The sequence below is a fragment of the Equus quagga genome, chromosome 2 (assembly GCF_021613505.1).
Source record: "Equus quagga isolate Etosha38 chromosome 2, UCLA_HA_Equagga_1.0, whole genome shotgun sequence".
Classification (NCBI taxonomy): Eukaryota; Metazoa; Chordata; class Mammalia; order Perissodactyla; family Equidae; genus Equus; species Equus quagga.
Window position 1 is genome coordinate 157764546 of NC_060268.1, and position 27867 is coordinate 157792412.

The 27867-nt window shown below is 41.5% G+C and overlaps 1 protein-coding gene across 1 annotated transcript; it reads left to right on the forward strand.

Annotated features, from left to right (window-relative positions):
• The first annotated feature begins 3251 nt into the window (after window positions 1-3251).
• AS3MT (arsenite methyltransferase) lies at window positions 3252-18840 on the forward strand. Its single transcript, XM_046649191.1, has 11 exons — window positions 3252-3341; window positions 3518-3558; window positions 3792-3919; window positions 4843-4993; window positions 5448-5584; window positions 6298-6367; window positions 7525-7606; window positions 9127-9258; window positions 9867-10009; window positions 11189-11323; window positions 17103-18840. Coding segments are annotated over exons 1-11 (1128 nt in total). The 5' UTR covers window positions 3252-3340; the 3' UTR covers window positions 17211-18840.
• Window positions 18841-27867: the final 9027 nt, after the last annotated feature.

A 27867-nucleotide genomic window follows, 5' to 3' on the forward strand; every position in this document is an offset into this window, starting at 1 on the left:
GCTTTAAATTTCTGTATTAGGGATAAGGGTGGAAATAAATGTTTTCATTTTTTAAGGGGTATATGATTAGAATTTAGAAAGAGAACAAAAGAAATCAAAATGGAAATAAGAAAATCAAGAATGAATGACAAAAACTAGGAAAATATATGACACCATTCATTGGTTCTTATACATTAAATTGGTAAAGTGACAGCTCATTCATAAAAGTACAAATTAGTAAACTTATAGGTGAAGAGGAGATATATAAAATAATTAGATCTGAAAAGAGTTATCTGTCAGCTTGATGCTAAAAATTTGATTACTAGTATTGAAATGTCTGGCTCCTTATAAAGATATAATATTACAAAACTGACATTTAAAAGAGAGTATGTTCAGACTCATGCGAAATAATCCATAAATTGTCAAAGAACAACAAATTAACATGTCTTTTGCTTGTGATGGCTTTGCTGAGACTTTTCCAAACTGTCAAGAACAAATCATTTCCATATACTTCCAAAGAATAGAAAATGATAGTAAGATACTCAATTTATTTGCTGAAGTAATATGATTTTCATTTTAAAAAATTAAAAGCAAGATGACACAAGGAGATTTAGGAGAGTCTTATTAGGAACAGAGATGCAAAAATCCTAATAAAAATCTCAAAAAATTTAATAGAGAAATATTTTGAAGAATTACATAATTCCAGAATTATAAAGTTGATATAACAGCTGCAAAACACATTACATTAATAAAAAACAATAAAATCTTATATCACTGTCATGTACACCAAAAAGGCATTTGAAAAAATTCAATTTCTATTTCTACTTAAAACTGAAAAAAGAGAGGCCAGCCCCATGGCCAAGTGCTTAAGTTCGCGTGCTCCGCTTCTGCGGCCCAGGTTTCAGCGGTTCAGATCCTAGGCACGGACATGGCACCACTCATCAGGCCATGTTTAGGTGGCGTCCCACATGCCACAACTAGAAGGACCCACAACTGAAATATACAACTATGTACAGGGGGTATTTGGGGAGGAAAAGCAAAAAAAAAAAAAAAATATTGGCAACAGTTGTTAGCTCAGGTGCCAATCTTAAAAAAGAAAAACTGAAAAAAGAATTTCTTTCTAAAAGAATATGCTTTAAAAACCAAGAACCAAAATAATATTTGGTGAAGAAGAAAGAATCATAGAACCCCAGAATATTAGAGCTGTATTGGTGCCTCAAAAGTTATTAAATTCTGGCCCCGTGTTTTACAGGTGAAAAAACAGCCAGGAAGATGAAATGACTTACCCCAGAGCAATGAGCTTGATGATAGGACTTTGGACACTAGTCTTGGTCTCTATTACCTGTTACTTCCCTTATAAATAGAGGTGCTACCTGTCGTTTCTAGTATTTAACATAGTACACAGGAAAGGATCTTGGAAATAATTGAATCCAGTCCATTTACCCCTGCTTCTGCACCGCTGGCAAGTGAACATCCAGTTGGTCAGTTGGCTTCTGCTTGAATGCTTCCAGTGTTTGGAGAATCCTTCTTAGGGATGCTGGCCATTTAGGAAAGCTCTCCTTCTTGAAGGATGGTTCCGGGTGCTGAACCAAAATCTGCCTTTCTGGACCATTCCGGAATGGTCAGACCAGTCAGTAGCTTCCAAAATGGGATATGTGGAGGTATGCACAAGGCCATCCTTAGAAGGGAAGAAAATTGGAAAATTTCTATGTATGTTTATTTTCTATCTTAAAGAAAATTAGCTTTTACTAGTATTTAAAATATGGCTTGATATGAAAGCCCTAGTTTGGTCTGTGTAGCATACTGATCTACATAGCATACATATCATTTAGCAGGGGTGATATTAACAAAACAAAATGAAACAAAACAAAAAACTGTGGTTGAGGCACTGATCAGTCAGTATGAGTGATGGTCACAAGCAGTCTGGTCCAAAATCAGCCCCAAGGGACAACTGGGAGTAGCTCAATTTCAGTTGATGGTGGTTTGCTCTATTGCAGTTGATCTGTGTGTGGTTAAGTGGATTTAAGGCTTATCAAATGATTCTTGTGAATAACTACAAATTGAAGATAATATAGTAAAGCAAGCATGAGTGAACAAGTGGGAAAAGATCCAGTCCTTTCCTCAACCTCCCGCTAATCCCTCCCTTCCAGATAAAGATACCATTTTAACAATGAGCGAGAAAGTGCTTTTCTAAAGGAACTAACTTCATGGGGAGAGTATTTTGAAAACTAATATTTAGGAGTGTTTTCACCATTATATGACTGCCAAAAAACTGAAACCTGTAAAAACACTCATTTTTGCACACTTAATAGCTGGAAATATTCTAACCTATAAAAACATTCCAACAAGGATTGTTTCCATGGGTTTAATTTGTTTAAAATATAAAAATACAACACCCTCCTATTAACATTTAACAACAACTAATTGACATCAGGGAAGATCATTATTGGCAGATGAGATTGGAAAATGAGTATAATTTAGTAAATCTTTCATTTAAATATCCTTTCACTTGGAACCCCATATCTCCTTACTAGCCTAATGAATAGAAATGCTTAATTACAACCACAAAAGGAAATAGGATATACAAATATAGAGGTGGAAGAAAAAATTTTTTTAAAAAAACCTTTCTGTGAGATGAAACGACAATACCTAGAAGACACAAGGGAATTGACCAAAAATTACTAGAAGTTAAAAATTAACTTAGCCAAGTTGCTTCCCTAAATACAATTCAAAATAGACTGAGAACGGCAACACACTGTATGATTCCATCTCTACGACATTTTGGAAGAGCAGGGAGAACAGATCTATGATTGTTTAGAAGCTGGAGGTAGGGAGAGGCAATTTACTACAAAGGGAAATGCAGAAACTTTTTGGGGAGAGAAGCGTTTTGTGGTGGTGTATATATTTGTCAGAATTCACAGAACAGTACACTAAAGAAAAGTGCGTTTTAGTGAATGTAAACTACGTTTCGATAAACCTGACCTTAAAAAGTAGATTGAGAAAAGGTGATTTCATTCCAAAAAGGGGCAAAAATCTTTGTATTTGTGGGTGTTCATTTAAGTCAGAATACGAGATTTATAAAATGAAAATCACAGTGTGCAATGAAGGAAGATGCTCATTAATAGGGATATCCTCTTCCTAGCTGGAAAGACTAAAGACAGCTAAGATGACATTGGGTCTGGCAGGACCAGAAGTGCGGCGTGGTGGGACAGCGCTGGGGCGCTGGGCTGGAAGTGGCGGCATCTCCCGCACCCCGGGCAGGGATCCGGCCTGCCTGCCCTGGGGCGGGGCCTCGGGCGCGCTCGGCCTCGGGAGCAGGCTGCGGGGTGCCCAAGTCCTGGAGTCCCGAGATCGAGGAGACAGTGAGTGTGCCGCCCTGGCCCCCAGAGCAGGCCCCCAGCCTTCTCCCGTCCCCGCCTCCACCACCAGCGCTCCCGGCCTGCCGCCCGCCTGCTAACCACCCTGTGTCCCGCACACCCCTTCCCCCAGCCCCGGGCTCAGCACCTCGCCTTTCAGCTACCTTTCCCCTTCCCGGCAGTGGCCGCCCCCCGCGACGCCGAGGTCTGGAAGGACGTGCAGGTGAGAGCGATAGGACCCAGACAGGCCGAGGTGGAGCCCGGGCCCCCCACCCCCGGGACCCCTGCGGCGGGGGCGGGGCTGAGTCTGGACTTAGACCTTCCAGGGAGCAAAGCCTGGCCAGGCCTGGATGGGTGGGGGTGGGGACGGTGGCGCACATGGGACTCTTGGCCCCAAGGGCACCAGCTCCAGCTCTCCTTTTCTCATCCCTTGCCTTGCCCTTGGTCCGGGGTCAGACCTACTATGGGCAGGTGCTGAAGAAAGCAGCGGACCTCCAGACCAATGCCTGTGTCACCTCAACCAGGCCGGTCCCCAAGCACATCCAGGAAGCCCTGCAGAATGTACAGGAGGAAGTAGCCTTGAGGTAGAGTGCCCTGTGCTGCCCTTAAAAGACCCCAGACAGCAGTTTCCTCCAGACATAGTAATGCCAGTCCCTAGGCAATTAACCAGTCTCCTCGAATCCATCCGGCTGGACTTGTCTATCATAAAACTCCTAAATCACAGCACCGCTCTGTTTAAGAACTTCCAATGACCCTCCCCACCCCCCTGTACTCACAGGATACATTCACACTCCTTGGACCTGACCTTCAAGACTGTCCAGTAGTTTGACCCTCCCTTCCTGAACAACCTTGGCTCCCTCTGATGCACTAGTCAGACCTTTCCCTTCCTCCTGCCGCCAGCACTGCCAAGATGATTTCTGCCTTCCTAGCACACACTTACCAATCTGGGATGCCTTCCCTCTCTCCTTTCTACCTTCCAAATCCTGCTCACCCAACACCTCACTGATGTCCTATCTACTTTGCAAAGCCTTCTCCAATCCTTGAGCACCCCCTTCCCAAACCACTACAGCACTTACTGCCTGTGCTGCTCAGTTTGTCGGTAAATCATGGAAAATGTTTTCTGTGCTTCTGTTTTACCACTCCAGTTAAATATGCCTAGGGGACAGAAATCTTGTCTGACATTTTTTCTTCAATAACTAGCACAATCCTGCACCTGCATTAGATGCTCAGCTAATGCCTACATGTATTTATTCAACAAATATTTTAGATGGCTTATTGGTCTAAATAGCGGGTGCAGTGCCCAAGAATACAATGGTACACAAAGCAGGTAGTCTCAGCGTTCATGCAGGTTCCAATTTAGTGGAGGAGACTAAACACCAAAATGGAAATGTAACGAATGATGAAGGAAGGAAGGAAAGGAGGGAGGGAGGAAGGACTTAGATTTAGTGGTTCTACATCTAATCTCTAGAGAGGAAAGGTCTGTGCATGTGTATTTTCTATTTTCCAGGTATTATGGCTGTGGTCTGGTCATCCCCGAGTGTTTGGAAAACTGCTGGATTTTGGACCTTGGTAGTGGAAGTGGCAGAGATTGCTATGCACTTAGTCAGCTGGTTGGCAAGAAGGGACATGTCACTGGAATAGACATGACAGAAGGTCAGGTAAGGCAATGGTTGGAGGACAAAGAGAAAACGTTTCTCAGACGCATTCTTTTAGAGATAAAGTTGTTTTCTTTGTGACTCTTCAAGGATAACTTCAGAAGGCAATGCTCCTTTGTGCTGCTAGTGCTTTCTGCCCTGGAGGCTGAGAACTTTGACAATTAGGGACTCTTCTGAAAGAACACAGAGTCAGAAGTTTGATCTGATGTATGAGTATCATGATGACCCAAAGGAGTTTGATCTTTTCCTGCCTTCTGCTACCTATCCTGCAAGATTGTGTTATTAATTGAAGAGTTTATTCAAGCAGAACCCACGTATCAAGCAGGGAGTTTACGCCCCCATTGAGTTGTCCTAGTCTAGTGGAAATATATTCCACTAGTAATAGGAAAACTTTAGGAAAAAAGTAGTGTATTTTAACGAAATGATGATTATCAAATCTATATTTTTCTTCCCTTAGGTAGAAGTGGCCAAAAAGTATATTGGATATCACATGGAAAAATATGGCTTCCAGGTGCCCAATGTGACTTTTATTCATGGCTACATAGAGAAGTTGGGAGAGGCTGGAATCAAGAATGAGAGTTACGATATCATTATGTAGGTCTATATCCTTACTTGTATGAATATAGCCCATATCCTATTGGACACACAAATGTCATCACTTTTTGCTGAGTTGACACTCAGAGTGTTAACCTAAACTTAGCATGACTTAAGAAAGGGAGGGGGCTGGTCTGGGCCCACTGGCCATAGAACATACCAGCCCAAGAGAGAACTTATTTTAAACTTAACCATAAACCAATGAGTCCCGAAGACAAGTGAGACCACAAAGTCTGCTCTTACAATAGACACTGACCTGCTATCTTTAATATTATTCGATTATAGCATGTTGGCAAATTATCAGATTCTGGATTTCTCTTTTTCCTTTGAGTTGTTGTTGTCAAATAATGCCCAAATCAGCCTTGAAGAACTTAGCTTGTTTACCTGTGGCTTATATAAGAGATGCCTTGTGCAGTAGGCATCTGGTCCCAGGTCATTTTGTTGCACAGCGAGCATCAGGGCATAAACAAATAAGAAGCATGCCTGATATTTTTTTCTGCATACTCAAACTTGCTAACAGTTTCTTGAGATTTTGAACACTCTGCCTATCTCCCTCACCTTGGGAAGAAGTTGAATGTGGGGAAGAGAGGAAGGAGGCAGGAAGAATGGTGTAGCTTTGAGAAATGGTGGGAGCCATCTCGAGGGACTGAAAGGATTTGGAGATCTCTGAGCAGTGTGCAGATTTGCTTGACATTCCATCTGTTCCTGTTTAGATCAAATTGTGTCATTAACCTCGTGCCTGATAAACAAGAAGTGCTGAAGGAGGTATACCGAGTGCTAAAGGTGAGGGGAAGAGGGACACGAGATGGGGTCTGTCCTGTTCTTGGTCCTGTGAGCTCCGAGCTCAAACTCTCTTCATTTATTCCCTGAATTAAAAAGAGGTGGCACAAAAGGGGCGTGGCAGAAATACCCTACATATGGATTCCTTTTCCTCTCAGGTTGCAAAAGGCAGTAAGTGTGAGAGTCTGATTGTCATTGAACATGTTACAATATTTGTTTTATTGACTGTCTCTCCTCCTGTTTGCTGCTGTACCTGATTCTAGGATAGCGTCTGCAGAGCTTCAGGGACCTTTGGACTGACTACTAAATGTTGCTATGAATATACTCTTCTAGCTCGAACAGTGTTTCTCAGGGCTACTTAGTTCATATCTGTCAAGATTCCAGAGCTTTGGGAAGTTAAAGAAGATGGAACTTTTACATTAACTACTTTCTAAAAGGAAAACTTGCAGGAGCTCCACACCCTTTATATGTATAATGAGATGGGTATCTTCATGGTAGAAGATATTGTGAGATCCTTTGTTTACAAGGCTGTCATAGAGATCAAACAGGAATGTCTATGTAGAATCGATTTAATAATGTCTTAATTAGTATGCCATTTTGTAGACCAGCTCACTATCTTCACCAAGATGTACTTGTAAAGAGTAGAGACATTGCCATATAATCTAGACCTCCATGCTCTTGAAATTAGCTGAATAAATCTCAAAATTCCTGATCACTCATATGCCTGAGATTTGAAGGACAATGTTAAAAATATGTGTTATTATAAAAGTAAATAAGCATTACAAAAAGTTATATAATTTTTAAGGGAGAATAGTTTATGAATACTACTTACTACTTCCATTAATTACGACCTGGGTCTGCATTTGGTTTGTATCGGCTAAAAATTCTGGGGCTGCATTTGGTTTGTATTGGCTAAAAGTTTAGGTAACCTAAGTATCTTCATATAGGAGAGAGACACTTGGAGAGCTATCTTATTACCTGTTGGAGAGGGCACTGAAAACTACCTTGGCCCTTGGCTCTTGGTTGTAACCAGGGAGACAGCTGTTCAGCTCGAGCACTTACGTTGGTTTTTGAAATGGATTTTATCCCCTCATTTCTTCCTTTGCTATCTGGGACTAATGTAATCTTTAACCTTGTTTGGACTAATTCTGCTGTTTCAGCATGGTGGAGAGCTATATTTCAGTGACGTCTATGCTAGCCTTGAATTGCCAGAAGAAATCAGGACGCACAAAGTTTTATGGGGTAGGTGTTTTTCTCTTTTGTTTTAAGGCAGATTCTTGTTGGTGTTCAGAGCCCCACTCTGCCACCATCCGGGAGGAGGCTTTGTGATGTGGGAACACTCGAGATTAGGTCAGGAGGCTTAGGTTCCAGTCCTCCTCTGCCACTCAAAATTGTTATGACCTTGGAGAATTTAATTAATCGCTTTGAATCATTGTTTTCCAAATTGTAAGATGTGGATAATAATACAATCTGCCTTAAAAGGCTGTTATGAAGATTAAATGAGACAAAGAATGTGAAAAATACTCTGAAAACTGTAGTGTGGAAATAAGGGCAACTGGTCCAGAACTGATGCCCCCTAATCTGCTTATGTTCTCGTCATTATCATGTTGTTTATTCCTGTATTGTCATTTTAATGGAGTCTTTGGGAGTTGGAGGAGATAAATGCATGCATGTGATCACTCTGACTATGAAATCAGAAGTTCTTACTTTTAAAATGTATTATAGCTTTTTTCTTATTATCCAATAATAAGTGGATATTGTTAAAAAGTTGAAAAATACAAAAAGAAAAAGAAAAAGAAAAAATTACTACTAATCACATGAGCCAGCAATAACCTCTTTAACATTTTGACATACATCCTTGCAGCTTTTTTTTCTGTGTGTCTGTATAATAAAATTGGTAGTGGGGCCGGCCCCATGGCTGAGTGGTTAAGTTCGAGTGCTCTGCTTCTGTGGTCCAGGGTTTCGCTGGTTCAAATCCTGGGCACCGACATGGCACCGCTCATCAGGCCATGCTGAGGCAGCATCCCACATGCCACAACTAGAAGGACCCACAACTGAAAAAAAAATATATGTACCGGGGGGCTTTGGGGAGAAAAAGGAAAAATAAAATCTTTAAAAAAAATTAAAAATTGGTAGCATGCTATATATAGAATTTAGTATTCTAATTTTATTTAGCATATTTCCTAAGCCTAAAATTTTTTGAAACGTTTTAAATGTGTTATACAACTGTATTGTACAGCTGTACTGTACCATATCTGGCCATTTCTCTATTGGTGATAATTTAGGTTGTTTATAATTTGTTGATGTAATAAATTAAAAAACTGTAAAATGCCTTGTGAATATTAGTAGTAGTTATTATTCTACTAGCAGATCATTATGAGATTAATCTGGACTAAAGGACAATTTTGTAATTTCTCTTTCATGCTTTTTTACTCACACAGCTTTGTAACTTTTCAGAATGTGACCTCATACATACATGAATATTATGATCCCAGCTGGGTGAAACCACTACATTAGTTACTGTCCTGAAGAATGGTTCCCAGAAACTGTTAACTAGCATACTTAGCTAGCTAGAGACATTACTAGCATTAACTAGCATTACTTTTGACCATGACTTTCTAGACCTTGGGGTGACACTCAGGTCCTTCTTCTATTTCTAGGACCTATGTTTTAACTAAAACCACATCCTAATCAATTATACAGAAGAGTAATTTCCTTCATACGTAGTGATATTCGTTGGTCTGTGATTTTTTGTTTTTTAGGTGAGTGTCTGGGTGGTGCTTTGTACTGGAAGGACCTTGCCATCCTTGCCCAAAAAATTGGGTTCTGCCCACCACGTTTGGTCACTGCCAGTCTCATTACAGTTCAAAACAAGGAAGTAGAAAGAGTGATCGGTAAGGAACAATGGCAAGGGGGCTGGCCTGGTGGTGTAGTGGTTAAGTTTGCATGCTCTGCTTCAGCCGCCCGGGGTTTGTGGGTTTGGATCCCGGGTGCAGACCTACACACTGCTCATCAAGCCATGCTGTGGCGGCATCCCATATACAAATTGAGGAAGGTTGGCATGGATGTTAGCTCAGGCGTAATCATCCTCAAACAAAAAGAAGAAGATTGGCAACAGATGTTAGCTCAGGGCCAATCTTCTGCACCAAAAAAACAAAGAAGAAGAAGAAAGAAAGAAAGAACGGCAGGGAGTATTATAACTACACCCCAAATGGTTCAGACTTGGTGATTAGCAAGTGTCTACTGAGTAAATCTCATGAGGGAGACTTTGTGTCATCTGGAAATCTCCATCTTGTCTCCTGTTTAATAGCAACCTCCCAAAGTTTGGTATTTAATAAAGTACTTTGAAGTTATTCAGTAAATAGAGTGAAGTGCCCAGAAAGATAATTGATGGCACACAAAGAAGAACATCATCCTTATTATGTGTATGCTCTTCTTCAACTGAGCATACCAATAGCTGTTCGAGTGCTGGAGATGAACCATGACTAAATTCTGTTTTTAGGTAACTGTCGTTTTGTTTCTGCAACATTTCGCCTCTTCAAACTCCTTAAGACAGAACCCGCCAAACGATGCCAAGTTATTTATAATGGAGGAATCACAGGACACAAAAAAGAACTAATATTTGATGCAAATTTCACATTTAAGGTAAATTAAAACTTCCATGACTTCTGGCATTCTTTCTGCTCTTGCCTTTGGTCTGGGTACCTTTTCTTAATCTTGTATCGCTTCTCACTTTTCTGGTGTTGGGGTGTATGTGTATTTGTGTGTGTCTGTATATATGCTTTTGCTGAATCATCAAAAGTAAGTTGCTGACCTCATGACATTTTATCCTTAAGTATTTCAGCCTGCATCTCCTAAGAATAAAATATTCTCCTAAGCCACAATACCATTATCACACCTAAGAAAATCTTTTATGAGAAGCATCATTCAGACCTCAGATTAATGGATTATAGAGAAGCAGGATGGGAAAGAACAGGAGTACTGCCTAACGGTATTTCAGTTGTTGCATTGTATCACGGAATTAAGGAACTGATAGTGTTTCATGATGACACGTTGAATTTCTACTACTCTTTGTAGAGTAGACTTTGTTTTCTCAAATGGAAAAGTACAGGCTTTGGAATAGATACCTAGGTTAAAGTTCTGGCTTTGTATTTATTACTTGGGTAAACTTGAATAACTCACCAAAATTGTTGGCGATACAGTTTGCTCCACTGTAAAACTAGGGATGATAATACTTACTTTGCAGAATTTCTCTAAAGATTAGCAATAATATAGCAAAACATTGGTGTATGCTGGGAACTTAGTAAATAGAAGATATAGTTGTTATTTGTCCCAAAGGTGGAAGGACTTCCTGTTTCCTTCTACTGATTTTTTGGTCCAATAGTGTCTTCAGATTTCTGAAATAGTCCCTGGTGCGGTAGAACCATGAATGTTTTTGCACCGATACGCTGCCCCTCGATGTACGCAGTAGAGTCACAGCATTGCAGTGGGAAGGGCCTTTGAAACCATCGCTCTGCTCTAGTGGCTTTCCAAAAAACATTTTTTTTTTTAGGAAGATTAGCCCTGAGCTAACATCTGCTGCCAATCCTCCTCTTTTTTTGCTGAGGAAGACTGGCCCTGAGCTAACATCTGTGCCCATCTTCCTCTACTTAATATGTAGGACGCCTACCACAGCATGGCTTGCCAAGCGGTGCCATGTCCACACCAGGATCCAAACTGGCGAACCCCGGGTCGCCAAAGCAAATGTGCGAACTTAACCGCTGCACCACCGGGCTGGCCCCTAAAGTGGCATTTCTTAATATGTGTTTCCCTGCTGCCCTTCAGGAAGGCGAAATTGTTGAAGTGGATGAAGAAACAGCAGCTATCTTGAAGAATTCACGATTTGCTCAAGATTTTCTCATCACACCAATTGGAGAGAAGTTGCCAACATGTGGAGGTTGTTCTGCTTTAGAATCAAAGGTTTGTTTGGCTTTCAATTCCCTACCTTCAAACAGAGAACCATTTACAAAATCATGATGCTTGCCACAGACTACTAAAGCAGGAAACAAATCATTCATTTAGTTGGCTGTCATAAATTGTTTCTAGCATATTTGCATCTATAAAATGATTTGAATTAATTTCATAACTTCATTTTTTCAGTCCTAACTCTGAACACCCATGAGTGGACTTCAGGGCCCCTAGGAACCACTTAAAATTGTGTGTGTATATGTGTATTTTCTCAGGAAGGTGTTTGTTACTTTCATCAGATTCTCAAAGGGGTCCAGATACAAAAAAGGTAAGAGCTACCGTGGAAAAAATTGTTCAAATTATATACATATTCTTAAGCCTTTTAATAGAGATAGTCAAATTACCCTCCAGAAGGATTTACCAGTCTACACGCCTACCTGCAAGGTATGAGAACGCCTTTTCCCTGCATCTTACTAATATTGGGTATTATTTTTTAAAATCTTTGCTTGTCCAATAGAAAATAGTGTTGTTTTGTTTTGCATATATTGAACTTTGGCAGTTTTTGCATTGATTTCATTTTTTGACCATTTATTGCATTTAATAATTTAATTTAATAAATGCATTTGCATTTATTGACCATTTATAGTTCATCCATTGTGGACTTGCTATATAATTCCTTTAACCATTTTTTTGTTTGCCTTTTATTGCTCTATAAGAGACTGTCTATTACATCTTGAAAACATTTTTTCTCAGCATGTCATTTATCTTTTTATTTGCTTTTTTCCCCCCCGAATAGACATTTTCGATTTTGATGGACAGGTAGTCATTTCCTGTATGGCTTCTGCCTCTGATGTTATGATTAGAAAGCCCTGCTCCATATGAACATCACAAATTTACCTGTATTTTCTTTTAGTACTTTTTAAAATTGAGGTAACATACACATAACATAAAATTCACTATTTTAACCATTTTAATGTGTACAATTTCATGGCTTTTAGTTCATTTACAAGGTTGTGCAACCATCATCACTCTGTAGTTCCAGAAAACTTTCATCAGCACGAAAAGAAACCCCATACCCATTAAGCAGTCATCTGCCCTCTCCCCGTCCCCTGGCAATAACTCATTTGCTTTCTGTCTCTGGATTTGCCTATTCTGGACATTTCATATAAGTAGAATCACACACCATGTAACCTTTTGTGTCTAGCTTATTTTACTCAATATTTCAAAGTTTATCCATATATCAGTACTTCATTCCTTTTTTATGGCTGACTAATATTCCATTGTATGGATATATCACGTTTGGTTATCCATTCATCAGCTGATAGATGTTTAGATTGTTTCCACTTTTTGGCTATTGTGAGTAGTGTTGCTGTGAACATGTATGCCCATATGCTTCCTATATTCGTTTGAATACTTGTTTTCCATTCTTATGGGTCTATACCTAGGAGTGGAATTGTTGGGTCATGTGGGGAATTCTATGTTTAACTTTTTGGAGAACCACCAAACTATTTTCCACAGTGCCTGCACCCTTTTACATGCCTTCCAGCAATATTACAAAGGTTTGAATTTCCCTACATCCTTGCCAACACTTGTTATTTTCTATTTTGTTTTTATTGTAGCCATCCTAGTTGGTGTGAAGTGGTACCTCATTGTGGTTTTTATTTGCATTTCCCTAATGACTAATAATGTTAAACATCTTCTCATGTGCTTGCTGACCGTTTGTATATTTTCTTTGGAGAAATGTCTATTCAAGTCTTTTGCTCAGTTTTTAATTGTTTTTTTTGTCTTTTTATTGTAGAATTGTTAAGAGTTCTTTGTATATTCTTTGTATATTTTGCTGAGGAAGACTTATCAGTTATATTATTTGCAAAAATTTCTCCCATTCTATGTATTGTTTTTTCACTCTCTTGATACTGTCCTTTGATGCACAAAAGGTTTTCATTTTGAGGAAGTCCAATTCATCTATTTTTTTCTTTGATTACTTGTGCTTTGGGTGTCACAGCTAAGAATCTATTGCTTAATCCAAGGTCATGAAGATTATTGTAGTATTTCATGGCTTTGTTTTTCACATTAAAATTTTTAATCCATCTGGAATTTATTTTAGCATAAATATTGAGGTAGAGTGTGAGTATTTTTCCAAATACTCACTAGTTCAAATTTTCCTATTCATCTATTCAATCATCTCTCCACTGCTTTGAGATGCTAATTTCTATCATATCCTAATTTCTTAAATGTACATTTGAACCAGTATTCCACTGTATTCTAAAATGATGATTTTCTAAAATATTTTGGATTCATATTTAGAATTCTTCCAGTATCTGAGATATTGGCATAGCATTTTCTAAAGCATTTTATCACAGTTTATCTCATGTCCTCTCTCGCAACCACCCTCTGAAGATGACAGATAGTTATGATGTATATCAGCATCCCTCTTTGCCTTTCTCTCTCTTACATATTTTTACCTTTTCCACTATTCATGCTATCATAATTATTTTATTAATCCATCCACTAATTTAAAATATTTTATTACTTAGAACAGACTTAGTGATGGATTTCAAGTTTCTGTTGGCTGACAGAACTTCTAACACTCACCAAAGTCGTAACAGCGGTGCCCCCAAGGCACGGAATGTTGGAAGCCCAGGGGAATAAGGTCATGATGTTGCTGTGGAAGATGGGGATTTAAGTACACAGGCTTGGAGTCAGACAGACTAGGTTCAGATCTTGGCTCTGCCACTTACATGTGTTCTTGAGTATGTCACCCAACCTCCCTGAACACTTTGTTTCCTCATGTGTAATGGGGAGGTAGAAATCACTGTTTTCCCTCACGCTGTGAGGATCAAATGGAGTAATAAACATTTGTAAAATGTTAGCCGAGTGCCTGGCACATAATACGTACTCAAGAAACAAAAGCAGTTGTAGTTAATGGGTTTGTATTTATTGAGATTCTTGGTCCCTTGTGACTGGTTCTAAGTATTTGACTTCTGACCCCTTCACAGGACTCTTTTATCATTCTCTCACACGCCTTTTCTCCTGGGCTCAGAAATTCTGCCATCTTTCTCCGTGAATTCTTGCTTTCTGTTGCTTGTATTTTGTAGTGATTTTGGATACATTGAGCATACATTGATGTGCAAGTAACTCTTGTGCCTTTTTCTCTTCCTTTTGTTACTTCACGGGCAATCTTTAAGAGTGAAGCTTATTTAGAGATCACTCCCCAAAATGGTAAATTTGTATTTGGGAAAGATTAACTGAACACAAGAGGCAAGAATCCCAGAGTCAAAAAACCTCATACGTCCTTATTTGGCTGGTATTACCAGCATGAATCAAGCTCAAGCTAAGTATGGAGCTGAAGCGTGATTCACTTTCTTTGCTTTATAAATTCTTGAACACTCTGATTTTGTTACTCGTCTGTTTTTCTAAGAAGGTGATTTTTGGAAAGTGGAGAAATTTGACTTCTGACTTTTCAGTCCATTAAACATGTCACAAACGTGTTATTGGTACTTTGAAACTCTTGGGAGCTCATTGATAACAAAACCTTGCTGGCTGGAATCAACGTTTATTTTGAAATGTTTTCATCATTCTAATTCTCCTGTAAGCTGGTTTCCTGAGTACTGGCTATGAAAGCTGTCAGAAGATTACAGTTACAAGTAAAGGGAGTCTTTCCTGCAGCCACAGCATTTCCAGTGTCCTCTGGCTGTAAAAAATATGGTTAAATGAGTTTGCTTCTGCGGAAGACCGTTTCCTCCCAGTGTCGCTCTTCTCGTTCCCTCCTAGTGTGCATGCAGGGCCTGCGCCCCAGGGCTCTTGACCTCAGAGACCCATGGCAACACTCTACATATTTGCCTTGGTTTATCCCAGCAGTCTCCTTTCTATTCTGCCTTGTTTCTGTCAGCCTGCAGATGTGCCAATATCTTTCCATCAGTTCCAACTTTTTGAAATGGGAATATTTGACGCTGAAGGAAGATTTAATGAATGAAACAGCTGTGTGTCCTAGAGATAGAACCCTAGGCTCTTGGGGGAGGACATTCATATCTGTTTTGTAGAAGACCTTCACGATAAACCCTGGAACGCAGTGCAGGCAGGCGGCAGGCGGGGAGCGCTCCTCCAGACGTCTTCCCGTCAGTTGCTGCGATGAAGGAATGGAAGGGGCTGCTGCTTGCTGAGGACTGACTCAGTAGTCACTGTTTTTGAGAGTCCTTCTTTTTCTTTTTTCTCCTCCTCCTCCTCCTTTTTTAATCCTGACAAAGGATATTTTGCTATTCAAAGAATTATTAAAACACTGCGGCATCTGAAATGATGCAAATAGGATTTGTGCTGTGTGCTGTCTTGCTTTGGTTAATAGTAGTGGCAGTGATAACGTGAACAACAGTAGTAATGATATAGAAGACCTAGCCTTTATTGAACAGTTAATATGTTCCAGGCACCATGTCATTTAGTCCTCACAGTAACCCTTAATATCCTCATTTTACAGATGAAGAAACTGAGGCTCAGAGAGATTAGTTTACTAATCCAAGTTCACACAGCTAGAAAGTGGTGACTTTGAACCTACATCTGATTCTAGAACGGACATTCTTGCTCAATATGCCGTACTACCTCTCATATTTATCCTTTTCAGAGAATCACAGGATGTTGGTGCTGGAAAGGACTGCTTATCAAGGTGTCCCACGTTTTATTTGCTTCAAGTCTTGAGATGTTTTCAGGCTGGGAGCATGAGTTAGGAAGCGATACTGGTATCACCATCTCCTAGTGGTGGAGAGGCCATGGAGTGGGAAGAAAAGTGTGGAAAATAAGCTTCCTGGGTGAAAAAGAGGGAAGGCTAACTCCTCCTGCCAGGAATTCCAGTGCGCTGAGTGGCGGCAATCCAGTGGATGGGAAGGCCTGGCAGCACAACCGGCACAGCCAGCCTCTTCCAGGCTTGAAATCCCCTGGCGGATGCTAGTCTGCCTCTTAGCGAGCCCAGATCCAGGCAGACCTCTTCATTTTAGAAAGATGGAAATGGAGGGCCAGAGAGGCCAAGGCCTCCACTAAGGGACTGCAGCAATGGGAGTGGTCCGTGAGACTGTCATTTACGAATGTAGGGTCTGTGCCCCTCTTGTACACTCTTCTACTTGCAGTGCCAACAATAGACAGTAAGAGTGTAAATTTATGTTTAATGAATTCATTATCATTAAGGGGGCTTGTTCATGCTCTTGATTTCCTACCTTTATGCCTAGTTTTTCTCTGGCCCCACTGATGCTGCTGTTGGAGGTATCTCATTTGGAGGTGAAAGGAGGAAAAATAAAGACTGCTATGTTGTCTTTTGAAAATCCCACTTACTCTGCCCTGAGATCTTGCTGGCTGTTGTTGGCAAGCTCAACATCTGGACATCAGCAATTGCTAACAATGGGCCTGGGATCTGGGACTTAGCTTCTCGTCTTGCACATGTTTCTGGAGATTAGAGTAAGGAAAGGGAAGAAGTTTCGGCATTTCAGGATCTCAGTTCTAAATGGGTAAAAGGCACATACAACTGGGACTCCCACAACACAAAGCAAAGGACAATCCACTCTCCTGGCTCAATAGGGACTACATTTAGAAAGCTTTAAATGAAGTTTACCTTGAAAGTAATAATAACTTGATTAGAAGCTTCAGAAAAAAGACGGCTACCTTTATAGCTGACTGACTGATGTTACTCCCATGACCTCAAGGAATTGTAAAATTCTATCTCCCTTCTGGGTAAATCAAACTGAAACACCAGTGTTTGGGTCCATCAAAACACCTTCAACTCATCCTTTCGTTTTGATTTGCCATTTGACAGGATGTAATCACAGATCCGTTCAAGCTTGCAGAAGAGTCTGACAATATGAAGTCCAGATGTCCCCCTGATGTTGCTAGTGGCTGCTGTGGCACGAAGAAAAGCTGCTAAAACTACAGCTCACCAGAAGACAGTGGGCAGGAGGCGAAGGAATGAGTTACATATGTCTTTTAACCTGCTCTTCCCCACAGCGCAACCACAGGAGAGAATACATAGAATTCTATTCTAGGTCATTTATAAAAATAAATGAATCATTTTTAGAAGGTATGAATTAAAAGTTCACAACAAATCACCTAAAGACTAGTTAAGCTGTTTTTCTCTAGCCTAAATTCAAAGTTCTGGTGCCACCTACTGGTCCGAAGTGGAACTGAGACGTGATCTTAAGGCTTGGCCAGTGGGCGAGAAAGCTTTCAGAAATAACAGTTGACAGAGGGTCTCAGGAAAAACGTCTTTCTTCCGACCTGCATAGCACCTTTTGGACTTTTCACCATATTTTCTCATTAAACCAGACTCCTACTGACATCATGCTAGTCGTGCCAAAAGATTGCCAAATCAAATTTGGTAGGAGTGCTCTTGAGATAGCTGGTCTTTTAAATCACTTTTTTTTAAAAAAAATTTGCAATTAAATGAAGAAAACAAATGAATAATTTCTTTAACCTCAGTTCACCCTCATGTATGACAACATAGTGACTATCTGTGGTAAATCCTAACTGGATCAGGAAAAGAGTTTGCTAATTATCGAAAGAAGAGCTAGGAGGTGTAAAAAAGGTGGCTTTTCTTTAACAGGTGCCCTGGTTAAACTTTCAGGAAACTATTAGACTGAGTTCTAGTTTCCATAGTTAAAGAAGAAGATTGAGGAATATTTCAAGGATGATTCCATCATTAGAAATTGAGAATGTTAAGGAAAGTTTCAAGGATGAGTAAATAAGTTGAAGACTTTGTTGGGGGACCCAGAAATGTATGTGTCATATATAAGTCAACGTCCTTGTCATCAGGAGCTGAGAGTTCAGTTTGTGAATAACAGCCTTTACGCAATGAAGAGTTTTAATATGAAAATCTCAGCCAGTTGCTCTGAGCTCAAAAAGAACCAGGGGGGAGCTAGCATGGCCCAAGAGATTTTTTATTAAGGGGTATGAGAACTTTTAGGCCTTGTAAAACATTGGAATGGAATCTGCAGGACAGACCCCTCTTTTAATACAGCTGTTAAAAATGCAGAAATCCTCAGATTTTTGAGTGGGTTCAGACTTACTGACTGAGGAGAAGACTAGGTGGCATCTTTTAAGCCCTGTTCATCTCAGTGACCTTGACTCTAAACAGTGCTTTCTTGGTTCTAGAGTTCAGTATCTACCCAGTCTTTACCTACTTTAGTGACAGCATTCGTTAGAATGGTACAGCTGGGATTAAGCGTACTTCGGTATCCATGAGCATAAGGTGGTCCTGCTAGAGGGGAAATGATGAAAAGAGAGGGTGTTCTGGTTATTTGGTTTATTAGGCTTTTCTGAATTTAGAGGGAGGAGGTATTAGTGTTTCATTTGTCATTCTGAACTCTCAGTTCTCCCAAAAAGATGTTGAGTGATGAGATTGAGCTGGAATAGGGAAATTGACAGTGTTCTTTTCCTAAGAATAACATACTTTATACATTATTTTCCAAGAAAAATATACATTTTAAGAATTGTATTTGACCTAGAATTTAGAAAAAATATGTATTGAATAACGTAAAATTAAAGTAGACATGTTTTGTCCAGAAAAATGCTATCGGTATTTAAATATTCAAAACAGGTGAAATAGACAACTAGGGACATACAACCCTTATAAATGACGATACCTCTCCCTTAAGAGTGAGAGGCAGTATGAATGATGATGTGGAGCAAAAACCTGACGCCACGCTTGATAGGGTTTTTTCCCTCTTAACTCTGCCACTTAGCATTTCGGCCTTGAGAAAATTAACATCTCTGTGCCTTTGTTTCCTCATTTGTATGAAGTTCTTTGAAAGACTGTGTGGCACCTGGTTTAGATGATTATTGGTTTAGATCTATGTGATTGCAACCAGCAAGTGATGTCAGGACCAGTTAAAGACCAATGCTTCTCTTGCTGCCAGAGTGTGGTCCAGGAAGCTGCCTGTAACTCTTCTGGCAGCAGGTGACTTTTCCCCCAACATTTTATTATGACAGTTTTCAAATATACAGAAAAGTGTAAAGAATTGTCAGGACTACCCATTTACCCACCACCTAGATTATATGCTTGTTAACCTTCTGCAATCATTTAATACGTTTTAATATTATACTTAATACTAGCAGAGCCACAGAAACAGGGGCCTAATTCTTCCTAGCCACAAACCCTTTTCAAAGAATGTTTAAGGAGCAGATTTTCTCTTAATGGATCATTGTATCAAATACAGTATTTTCAGTCCTTTATTATCACAGGGGGAGGATTTATTTAAAAATCACGGAAACCTGCAGAGGCTTTTCAACTTACCTACCGGGGGAGGCCCAGCAGTGGCCTAAACAGAACCCCCACCCCAGCCCCCCCTCCAGCCCTGGCATAGCTGAAAAGGTCATGGCTTTGTGCCAAGACGGCAGCAGAACCTGCTCCTCATTGATTCTCAGCCTTTCCTTGGATGGCTCCAAGGAAGCAGCCAAGGCTGTGACTAATGCCGCCCTGTTAGGCTGGGAGGTCTACACCATGAGTCTAGCAAGGAATGTGAACCTATCCACACATTCTTTCATTTATTCACTGAGTCTTTTTTTTTTTTTGAGGAAGATTAGTTAGCCCTGAGCTAACTACTGCCAATCCTTCTCTTTTTGCTGAGGAAGCCTGGCCCTGAGCTAACATCCATGTCCATCTTCCTCTACTTTGTACGTGGGATGCCTACCACAGCATGGCTTTTGCCAAGCGGTGCCATGTCTACACCCGGGATCCAAACTGGTGAACCCCGGGCTGCTGAGAAGCAGAAAGTGCAAACTTAACCGCTGTGCCACTGGGCCGGCCCCTCATTTATTCACTAAATATTAATTAAGTACCTCCCACGTACCAGGCACTGTCCTAGGCACGGATCGCTAACAATGGAATATTATGAACCCTGTGAGTCAATAAGACAAAAACAGCTAAGCATATTTTCTAAACTTTGTTGGCACCTGTCCTCACTTCTGTGATTTGCCAAGTTTCTGCACCTGCACACGCACCACTATTTGGGTGTAAACAAGCGTTCTTTTGTAGACCCCGCCCTAAGAGTCGGTGAAGGGAGATCTCCCTAGATAATAAAAATGAACGCTTTTGCCAATATGAAGCTGGAATTATACGATCCTAATAATAACCTATGACTCGAGCTTTACAGCTTCATTCCTGTCTCTGTTCAGCCGCTGAGCCTGCAGTTCCTGTAAGCACAACTCCCACTGAGGCGAATGGGAGTGTGACGTGAATGTGAGGTTTGTGCTTAATCCTCCCCCGCTGAGTGAGCCTTGCTTGTCTTGGATTGAGGACCTTACCAATTCCCTTCCCCAACAGAACGCTCCAGCCCCTCCTTTCCTGTAGCAGAGCCTTGCAGCAGTGATGTGCTCCAGGTGAGGGGAAAATCGACTTGTGACAAAAATGCTACTCCATTGCTTCACATGATAGCAGAATGCCTCATATACATTGTCCAGAAGCCAGAGAGAGTAAAAAAGTAGGGTGGTAAATTGATGACGTTCCGGGGGCACTGTAAGCCAGACGTGGGTCTGCTAACTTTTAACACCGGGTCTAAAGCCATTAACCTTCCCGTTCATGGCATGAGAAGTGATGCAGGCGACAGAAAGCACGTGTTCTTTCTAGATCGGGCTCTGCTGCTGAACTAGTTACTTGCCCACAGGGAAATCCTTTGTCCGCCTTGGGGTTCTCTTTCCCCATCTATAAAATGAGGGTGTTAGACTCGGCTATTCTAAGTTTCCTTCCAGGCTTAGAGACAGATTGATGGGTCTAGATTCTGGAGAGGTCACATTAAATTGTTGGAATTAGTTGCCTACATGTATAAATCAGAAGATTTTACATAAAATATGAATTTCTGGCTTCTTGAAAAACTGGAAATGCCGGGGTAACGTTAGCCCTGCATTTCAATTTCAGCACAACTGCCTCGAGCAGGGTGAACAATGGCCTCTCCTTCAGAAGGGGCGTGTCCCTCCAAACAGTTTGCCACCATCCCTACCCAGTCAACTTTACTGACCCCTGTATGCTTTTGAATTTATGGCCCTGTTTTAGGACTAGAATTAGCACAGTTTCATCAAAGTTACAAATGAGGGGTTTTTTTCCATTATAGTTCAAATGATGGCAGGTCTATGGCTTAATCTATGACTCTGACTTATATGTTTAATTCATTACAAGCAGAAGCCAAGAAGGGCACGTGGAGCTTTGCAGGGGTGCTCACAGGAGGGGACCAAAGAGTGCTGGAGCTCCTTCTGGTAATCTGACCTATAACTCAGGGCCTAATTGTGTCAGGTGAGGAGGCCTGGACAGTTTATTCTGTTCCCAGAGTTAACGAGCTTCCATCACATAATTTTCTTTGTGAATATTAAATGAGCATCCTCTGGAAAGCAAAGCCTCAAAATGTCAAGTCGCTGGGGAGGAAAGGTTTGCACAGCAAGTGCAGAAGGATTTGTGTGGCTTCTAGGCTGGGTTGTTAATCTTTCATTCACTGTCCTTATTTTCTTTTTCTTATCAATGTCATTATTCCTTTCGACTGGATCTAACTAGGGAAATGTTGTGAAGGAGGTATTATTATTTTTGCTTTTAAATAATATAACAGGGGCCCGTGAAGACTAGGTAACCCTTTAAAAATGGTGATTTCTCATGGCAATGAGAAAGATTCTTTGCTTTGTGTGGATATAAACCATGCCAAATATCCCAACTTGTTTCTCTACTAAAAATAACCCCCTTACACCTCCCTCGCAATGCTGATTTTTGTAATTTTACAGAAGAGAAAACTGAAGCTGAGGATATTTAAAGGACTTGCACGAGGCAAGTACAGTCTGAGAAGTGTTAGAACCAAGACTGGAAGTAGGTCTTCTGACTCCTCTACCCTTGTATCCTTGGGTCTGCCCTTGCTTTGTCCTTTAGGGAATTCCTAAATTTAAAAATACAGCAACTAGGGCCCAGCCTGGTGGCATAGTGGTTGAGTGTGCACCCTCTGCTTCGGTGGCCCGGGGTTCTCAGGTTCCGATCCCGGGTGTGGACATGGCACCGCTTGGCAAGCCATGTTGTGACAGGCGTCCCACATATAAAGTAGAGGAAGATGGGCACGGATGTTAGCTCAGGGCCAGTCTTCCTCAGCAAAAAGAGGAGGATTGGCAGCAGATGTTAGCTCAGGGCTAATCTTCCTCAAATAAATAAATAAATAAAACAAAACAAAATAAAATAAATACAGCAATTAAAAAGGGAAATGATTACTATAAAAGTAAGGATACTTCTCTAGGGTAGAGAAGAGGAGTGTGATCTAGAAGGGAGATATAGGGGTTTCCTCAACTGGAGAGTGGTTCCCTTTACCATTACAAATTATTATAAAGTGAACATAATCTCTTTGCCTGGGACTGACCCAGTTTAAGCCTTAAACTAGGTTAATTATTAATAGTACCCTTTTTTCACTCTCAAATGGATTGTTTTGGATGATAAATTATATGGCCAGCTATTATACATTTATGTTTCATGCATTTTTATGCATGTTTATTATATGTCCAAATTTTTTTTTTTACGTTTAAAAAAATACATCAGGAAGTCTGACTTACGCTGAGGCTGAGGTCAACCTGGGAGACCTATGTTTGCTCCAAGATTCGTGATTACTGCACGGAACACAGTGGCCGTAGCTGCGATTCAGATCTGGGCGTCCGGAACAGAGGCTGTGGTGTGCCATCTTGGTGTTCTGGGGCCTCCTGTGGCTCGAGATAGTTAGATAGTTATCTCTGTTTCTTTGTCCTGCGTGTGGCTGGAGAGTGGGGTATCCCTTAGTCCTAATTATGAAGGTCAGTCCAAGGTAATATTTGAGAAAATGCTTTGTTTTTTCTACTTTGAGTGGCAATAGTTCCCTAAATATCCGAATGGCAGGGCCCCAGCATCACTGCACCGGTGTCCGTCAGTTACTCTTCCTGTAAGACAGCAATTCTACTCAGACCTTTGCATAGCTCCTGAGTGCCTACAGAATGAAATCTAAGCTCCGAAACTTGGCATTCAACTCACCACAAATCGACCCCAGCCAACTTTCCCACATTATTCCTGCTGTTCCTCTTCAAGGGCAATGGAACCAAATTCAACCACACGGTGTTCCCAAAATGCTGCTTCCTCTCCAACCTCACCTCACTCTCCCCCCTGAGAATGCTTTTTTCCTCTTTCTTTTCTCTCAGTCCCTTTGTTGTGGACTGAATGTTGTGTCCAGTGTAGGTCCCTGTCCTGTCCCGGCTCCCTCCCGCCCCTACCCCAATTCATAGTTGAAGCTTTAATCCCTACCCCCCCACATCCCACTTGCAGTGTGGCTGTATTGGGAGACGGGGCCTCTAAGGAAGTAATTAAGGTGAAATGAGATCACAGCTTGGGGCCCTGATCCAATAGCATTAGTGTCCTTATGAGAAGAGACACCAGAGAGCTCACTCTCTCCCTTGGCACGCTCAGAGGAAAGGCCATGTGAGGACAAAAGCCAGGAAGAGGGCTCTCATCAGAGACCAACCCTGCAGGCCCTGATCTCCAGAGCTGTGAGACGATACATCTCTGTGGTTGAAGCCACTCTGTCTGTGTTGTCGGGACCTGACTAGGATCCCTTCTTGGAATAGCTCTTACATCTGCATATCTAAAACCTATCTGTTCTTCAAGGACCAACTAAAGGACCATGAAGCTTTCCTTAATTCCTCCACTTTAATTCTACTTCTTTTTAAGACATTTGACGTTCTATCCTGTATTATGTAGTCATTCATTTACATATTTCCTAACCTCCTTACTAGTAAGTTTTAGGGGGGTAACTTCCAATTCAATATTACAGCTCCACACTGCCTATTAGATACACAATATATATCGCTGAAGGAACGAAAAAAAGAGAAAAAAATAGGATGAGAAATAAGACACAAACTTCAAAGTTTAAAGAGGAAACAGAGAATTGAGATGTGTTGTTAATAAATGGGGAGAAATAAGTTAAATCTTTAGTGATGTTTAAAATAAAACAAATAGGTATCTCAGCGGAACTAAAAATAGGAGCAGAATTTTTTTCCACTGAGATCTGACATATTGTTTGTCTATACGCAGGGGGTTTGACTTATTATTGGAGTAGAATTTTTGCTCCAGCTTCAGAGGATGTGGAAAAAGACCAAGAGAATGAACTTAGCTGGTATGAGAAAACTGACATTTTATGCTACAATCACAACTGCAAATCAAAGCTCCGTGTCAGACCCATGCAGGTCTGAATCTTATGGCAGGGCTCAGAGTTGGACATCCAGGATCTGCTCTTTCCCATGAGGTCCCATTCCTAGTTACCATTCTCCTGTCAGAGACCTCCTTATCTCCCTCCTCTTCCTCACTCCCTACATGTGGTTTTTTAAAATTTTATTTTATTTGAGGAAGATTAGCCCTGAGCTAACATCTGCTGCCAAGTCTCCTCTTTTTGTTGAGGAAGACTGGCCCTGAGCTAACATCCAAGCCCATCTTCCTCTACTTTCTATGTGGGATGCCTGCCACAGCATGGCTTGATGAGCGGTGTCATGTCCGCACCAGGATCGGAACCTGCTAACCCCAGGCAACGGAAGCAGAAAGTGCACACTTAACCACTGCGAAAATCGGGCAGGCCCCTCCTACATGTGGTTATTAAATTTAGATTTTTGAACAGGCGGTACTCACATGGGTCAACATTTGAAAACTATGTAAGTGAAGAATTTCCCTATAATCACAACCCGGGTGCGTGCTTGTCACAGTGACAAGGATGATCGAGCGCAGACCCTTTCCTTGTCCAAGATTGAGCTGGAGGCTGGAACTGGGGTGGAACAGCAGTCAGGAAGAACATCCTAAAAGATTCTAGAAGATCCTGAAGTTGCAGGGCCTGGCAGTCAGGAGGACAGGGGTCCTGGCGCAGGGCAAACAGTGGACTTCTAGCAGCAGCGAGCTCAGAAGGTCAAGGAAGAGGGCAGGGGAGGAAGGAAGTGGGTGACAGCACAGAGCGCAGGAGACCTCTTGGGGCTGCCCCGTGGGAGGGTCAGGAGGGGCAGGCTGCCTGAGAGAAGGGCAGTGTGTGGGGTGTGGGGTGCTGTCCAGGGCACCTCGAAGGGACCGGGAGTCCAGGGAGGGTGAGGAGCGGGGAAGGAGGTGGCAGAGCAGAAGTGACAAGGGGCGACCCGGCATCAGCAGGGTGGCTCCCTCGCACCCACCTGAGCACCCTGGAGACTCCGGATTCCCGGGAAGGGCTGCTCCTAAGGAGCTTGGGCCCTCCTCAATGGAGGAAGCTTTTCTCACAACTCCATCAAAAAGCCACCTTTTTCTCTCTCTTCCTACCCCAGTGGCTATGTCCAGAAAATATCTAGAAAAGTAAATAGGAAAGCCCAAGACAAAAAGCTTGAAAAGTCCTCTAGAGAAGGGAAATGGCATTGCTGACTTGATTTTTTTGCCCAGGGTTGTGGCATGTTCTTATCTGAGCTCAAAGAGTCCTATATGTTTAAACAAGTGGACAATGTTGCTTCTGAGAATTCCCTCTCAGGGGGAACATTTGGTTCTGGGGAAAGTTTGGGTAACTCCAGCATTCCCCCAATTCCTGTTTTTCCTCAGAAGACCCGGTGCTTCGGTGCAATTAAAATGTCACTGTCGAAGCAATAACTTTGAATACTTATCTACAAATAGGTGATTTTCTGGGGGGGGCGGGGAGCTTCTCTAAAATTAGGGCTTTATGTTGCATAGACAGCCATTGGTGTTCTACTTCCAATCTTGAAAAAATCAAATTCTCAAAGACTTTAGGTCTAGGTGCAGTGCCTGCCCCAATCCCGGAACCCGCGGACTGGGGGCTTCTCCTTCCAGAGGAGCAGTCCCTCTGCCCCGTTAGTATCCGGTGAAGGACTCTGGCAGGAGAGGGGGAGTTAGGGAAGGTATTTGCTAGGGGCCTCTGGCTTTACCCAAATGACTGGCTGAAGGTCAAAGTCAGAACTTACCTGGGATTAGACATCTGCAGCCGCCATCGAGCAGTCTCGGACCTTTCGTAGGCCTTTTTGGAGGTGAAATATGATCAGAATTCAGGACTTTGTTGTATTTTTTTCTTCCAGATTTAAAAAGAGATCCCTAGAAGATGAATGCCCTTGCCCTGCATTCATCCAGATGGACAGACTGGGAAGCCCCTGGAAGTCAGGATAAGCCTGCACCAGCAGCCCCTCACTCAAGAGAGGATGACTCCTTGAGCTAAAAGTCCTCCAGACTTGAAGGAAGATCCCTCTTGCTAAGGAAAAATGACTTGGTTTAGGTGTCTACATTGCTCTGTGTCTGGGGTGTACCTGACGAATATGACCCACCCCCAACCACCCAGGATAAACATCACTCAGCAATCCTCTCTGTGAATTTGAGCTTGGTTTGTTTTTTATTTCTATTTTTCATTTTTTTTCCAGGAAGATTACCCCTGAGCTAACATCTGCCAATCCTCCTCTTGTTTCTGAGGAAGACTGGCCCTGAGCTAACATCCGTGCCCATCTTCCTCTACTTTTTTTATATGTGGGACACCTACCACAGCACGGCTTGCCAAGCGGTGCCATGTCTGCACCTGGGATCCGAAGAGCTAGGTTTATTTTATATTGTAAATTGTCTCCATGGGTCCTTTCTGACATTTTTGCTATGAAGTCCTGAATTTCTAACTTGCTTCTAAACTGCTGAATGCCACGTTTTCCTGACTGCTCTAGCTTTCTCTGAAATGCACAGGATAGGTCCGTAGGTTTGGCAAACTCTCCCCCACCCCTTTCTCCACACTCTTATCCCACAAGTGTACGTTCAGCATTTGAGAGCCTTTAATCTTCTTCCCTCTTAGCTCCCTTAAACACATTTGTACTTAAACTTTTTATGAAGTTAAAAGTTTCATTTTCAATCAGCTGACCTAGAAGGACCATATCTATCCTTAACTTTTGTCAGATATCCCTAAAAACTCAATTTTTTTCTTCTAAACTTCAGTAATGCTATTTCTTTCTTTTTTCTTTTCCTTTCTTTTTTGCTGAGGAAGATTCGCCCAACTCGCCCTAAGCTAACATCTGTTGACAATCTTCCTCTTTTTGCTTGAGGAAGATTTGCCCTGAGCTCACATCTGTGCCAGTCTTCTTCTACTTTGTATGTGGGTCGCTGCCATCGCATGGACATTGACTAGTGGTGTAGGTCCATATCCAGGACCTGAACTCAGGCCACCAGAGCTGAGTGTGCCAAACTTAACCACTAGGCCATGGATCCGGCCCTGATAATGCTATTTTTATAAATGCATGCCAAGCTTGTGAATTGAGTTTTTGCATCTGAACTTATTTTCCAAATATAGGAGTATGAGAATTGTGGGTGGAGGAAGTAGCACCAGAAACTGAAGGACTAGGAACTAGACTTCGGTCATTATTTGAAATAATCGGAATAAAAATCCTTTCATTTCTTTAACATTCTACAAATATTGTTTTGAGGCCCTGGTGATACAGCAGTGAGCAAGACAGACAAAAATCTTTGCCCTCAGGAAGGTCAAGTTCCAGTGGAAAGAGACAGATAATAACTAAATGAAGGAAAATAAAGCAGAGAGGGTGTAGAGGGAGCGTTTATTTACAAGTTAAAAAAA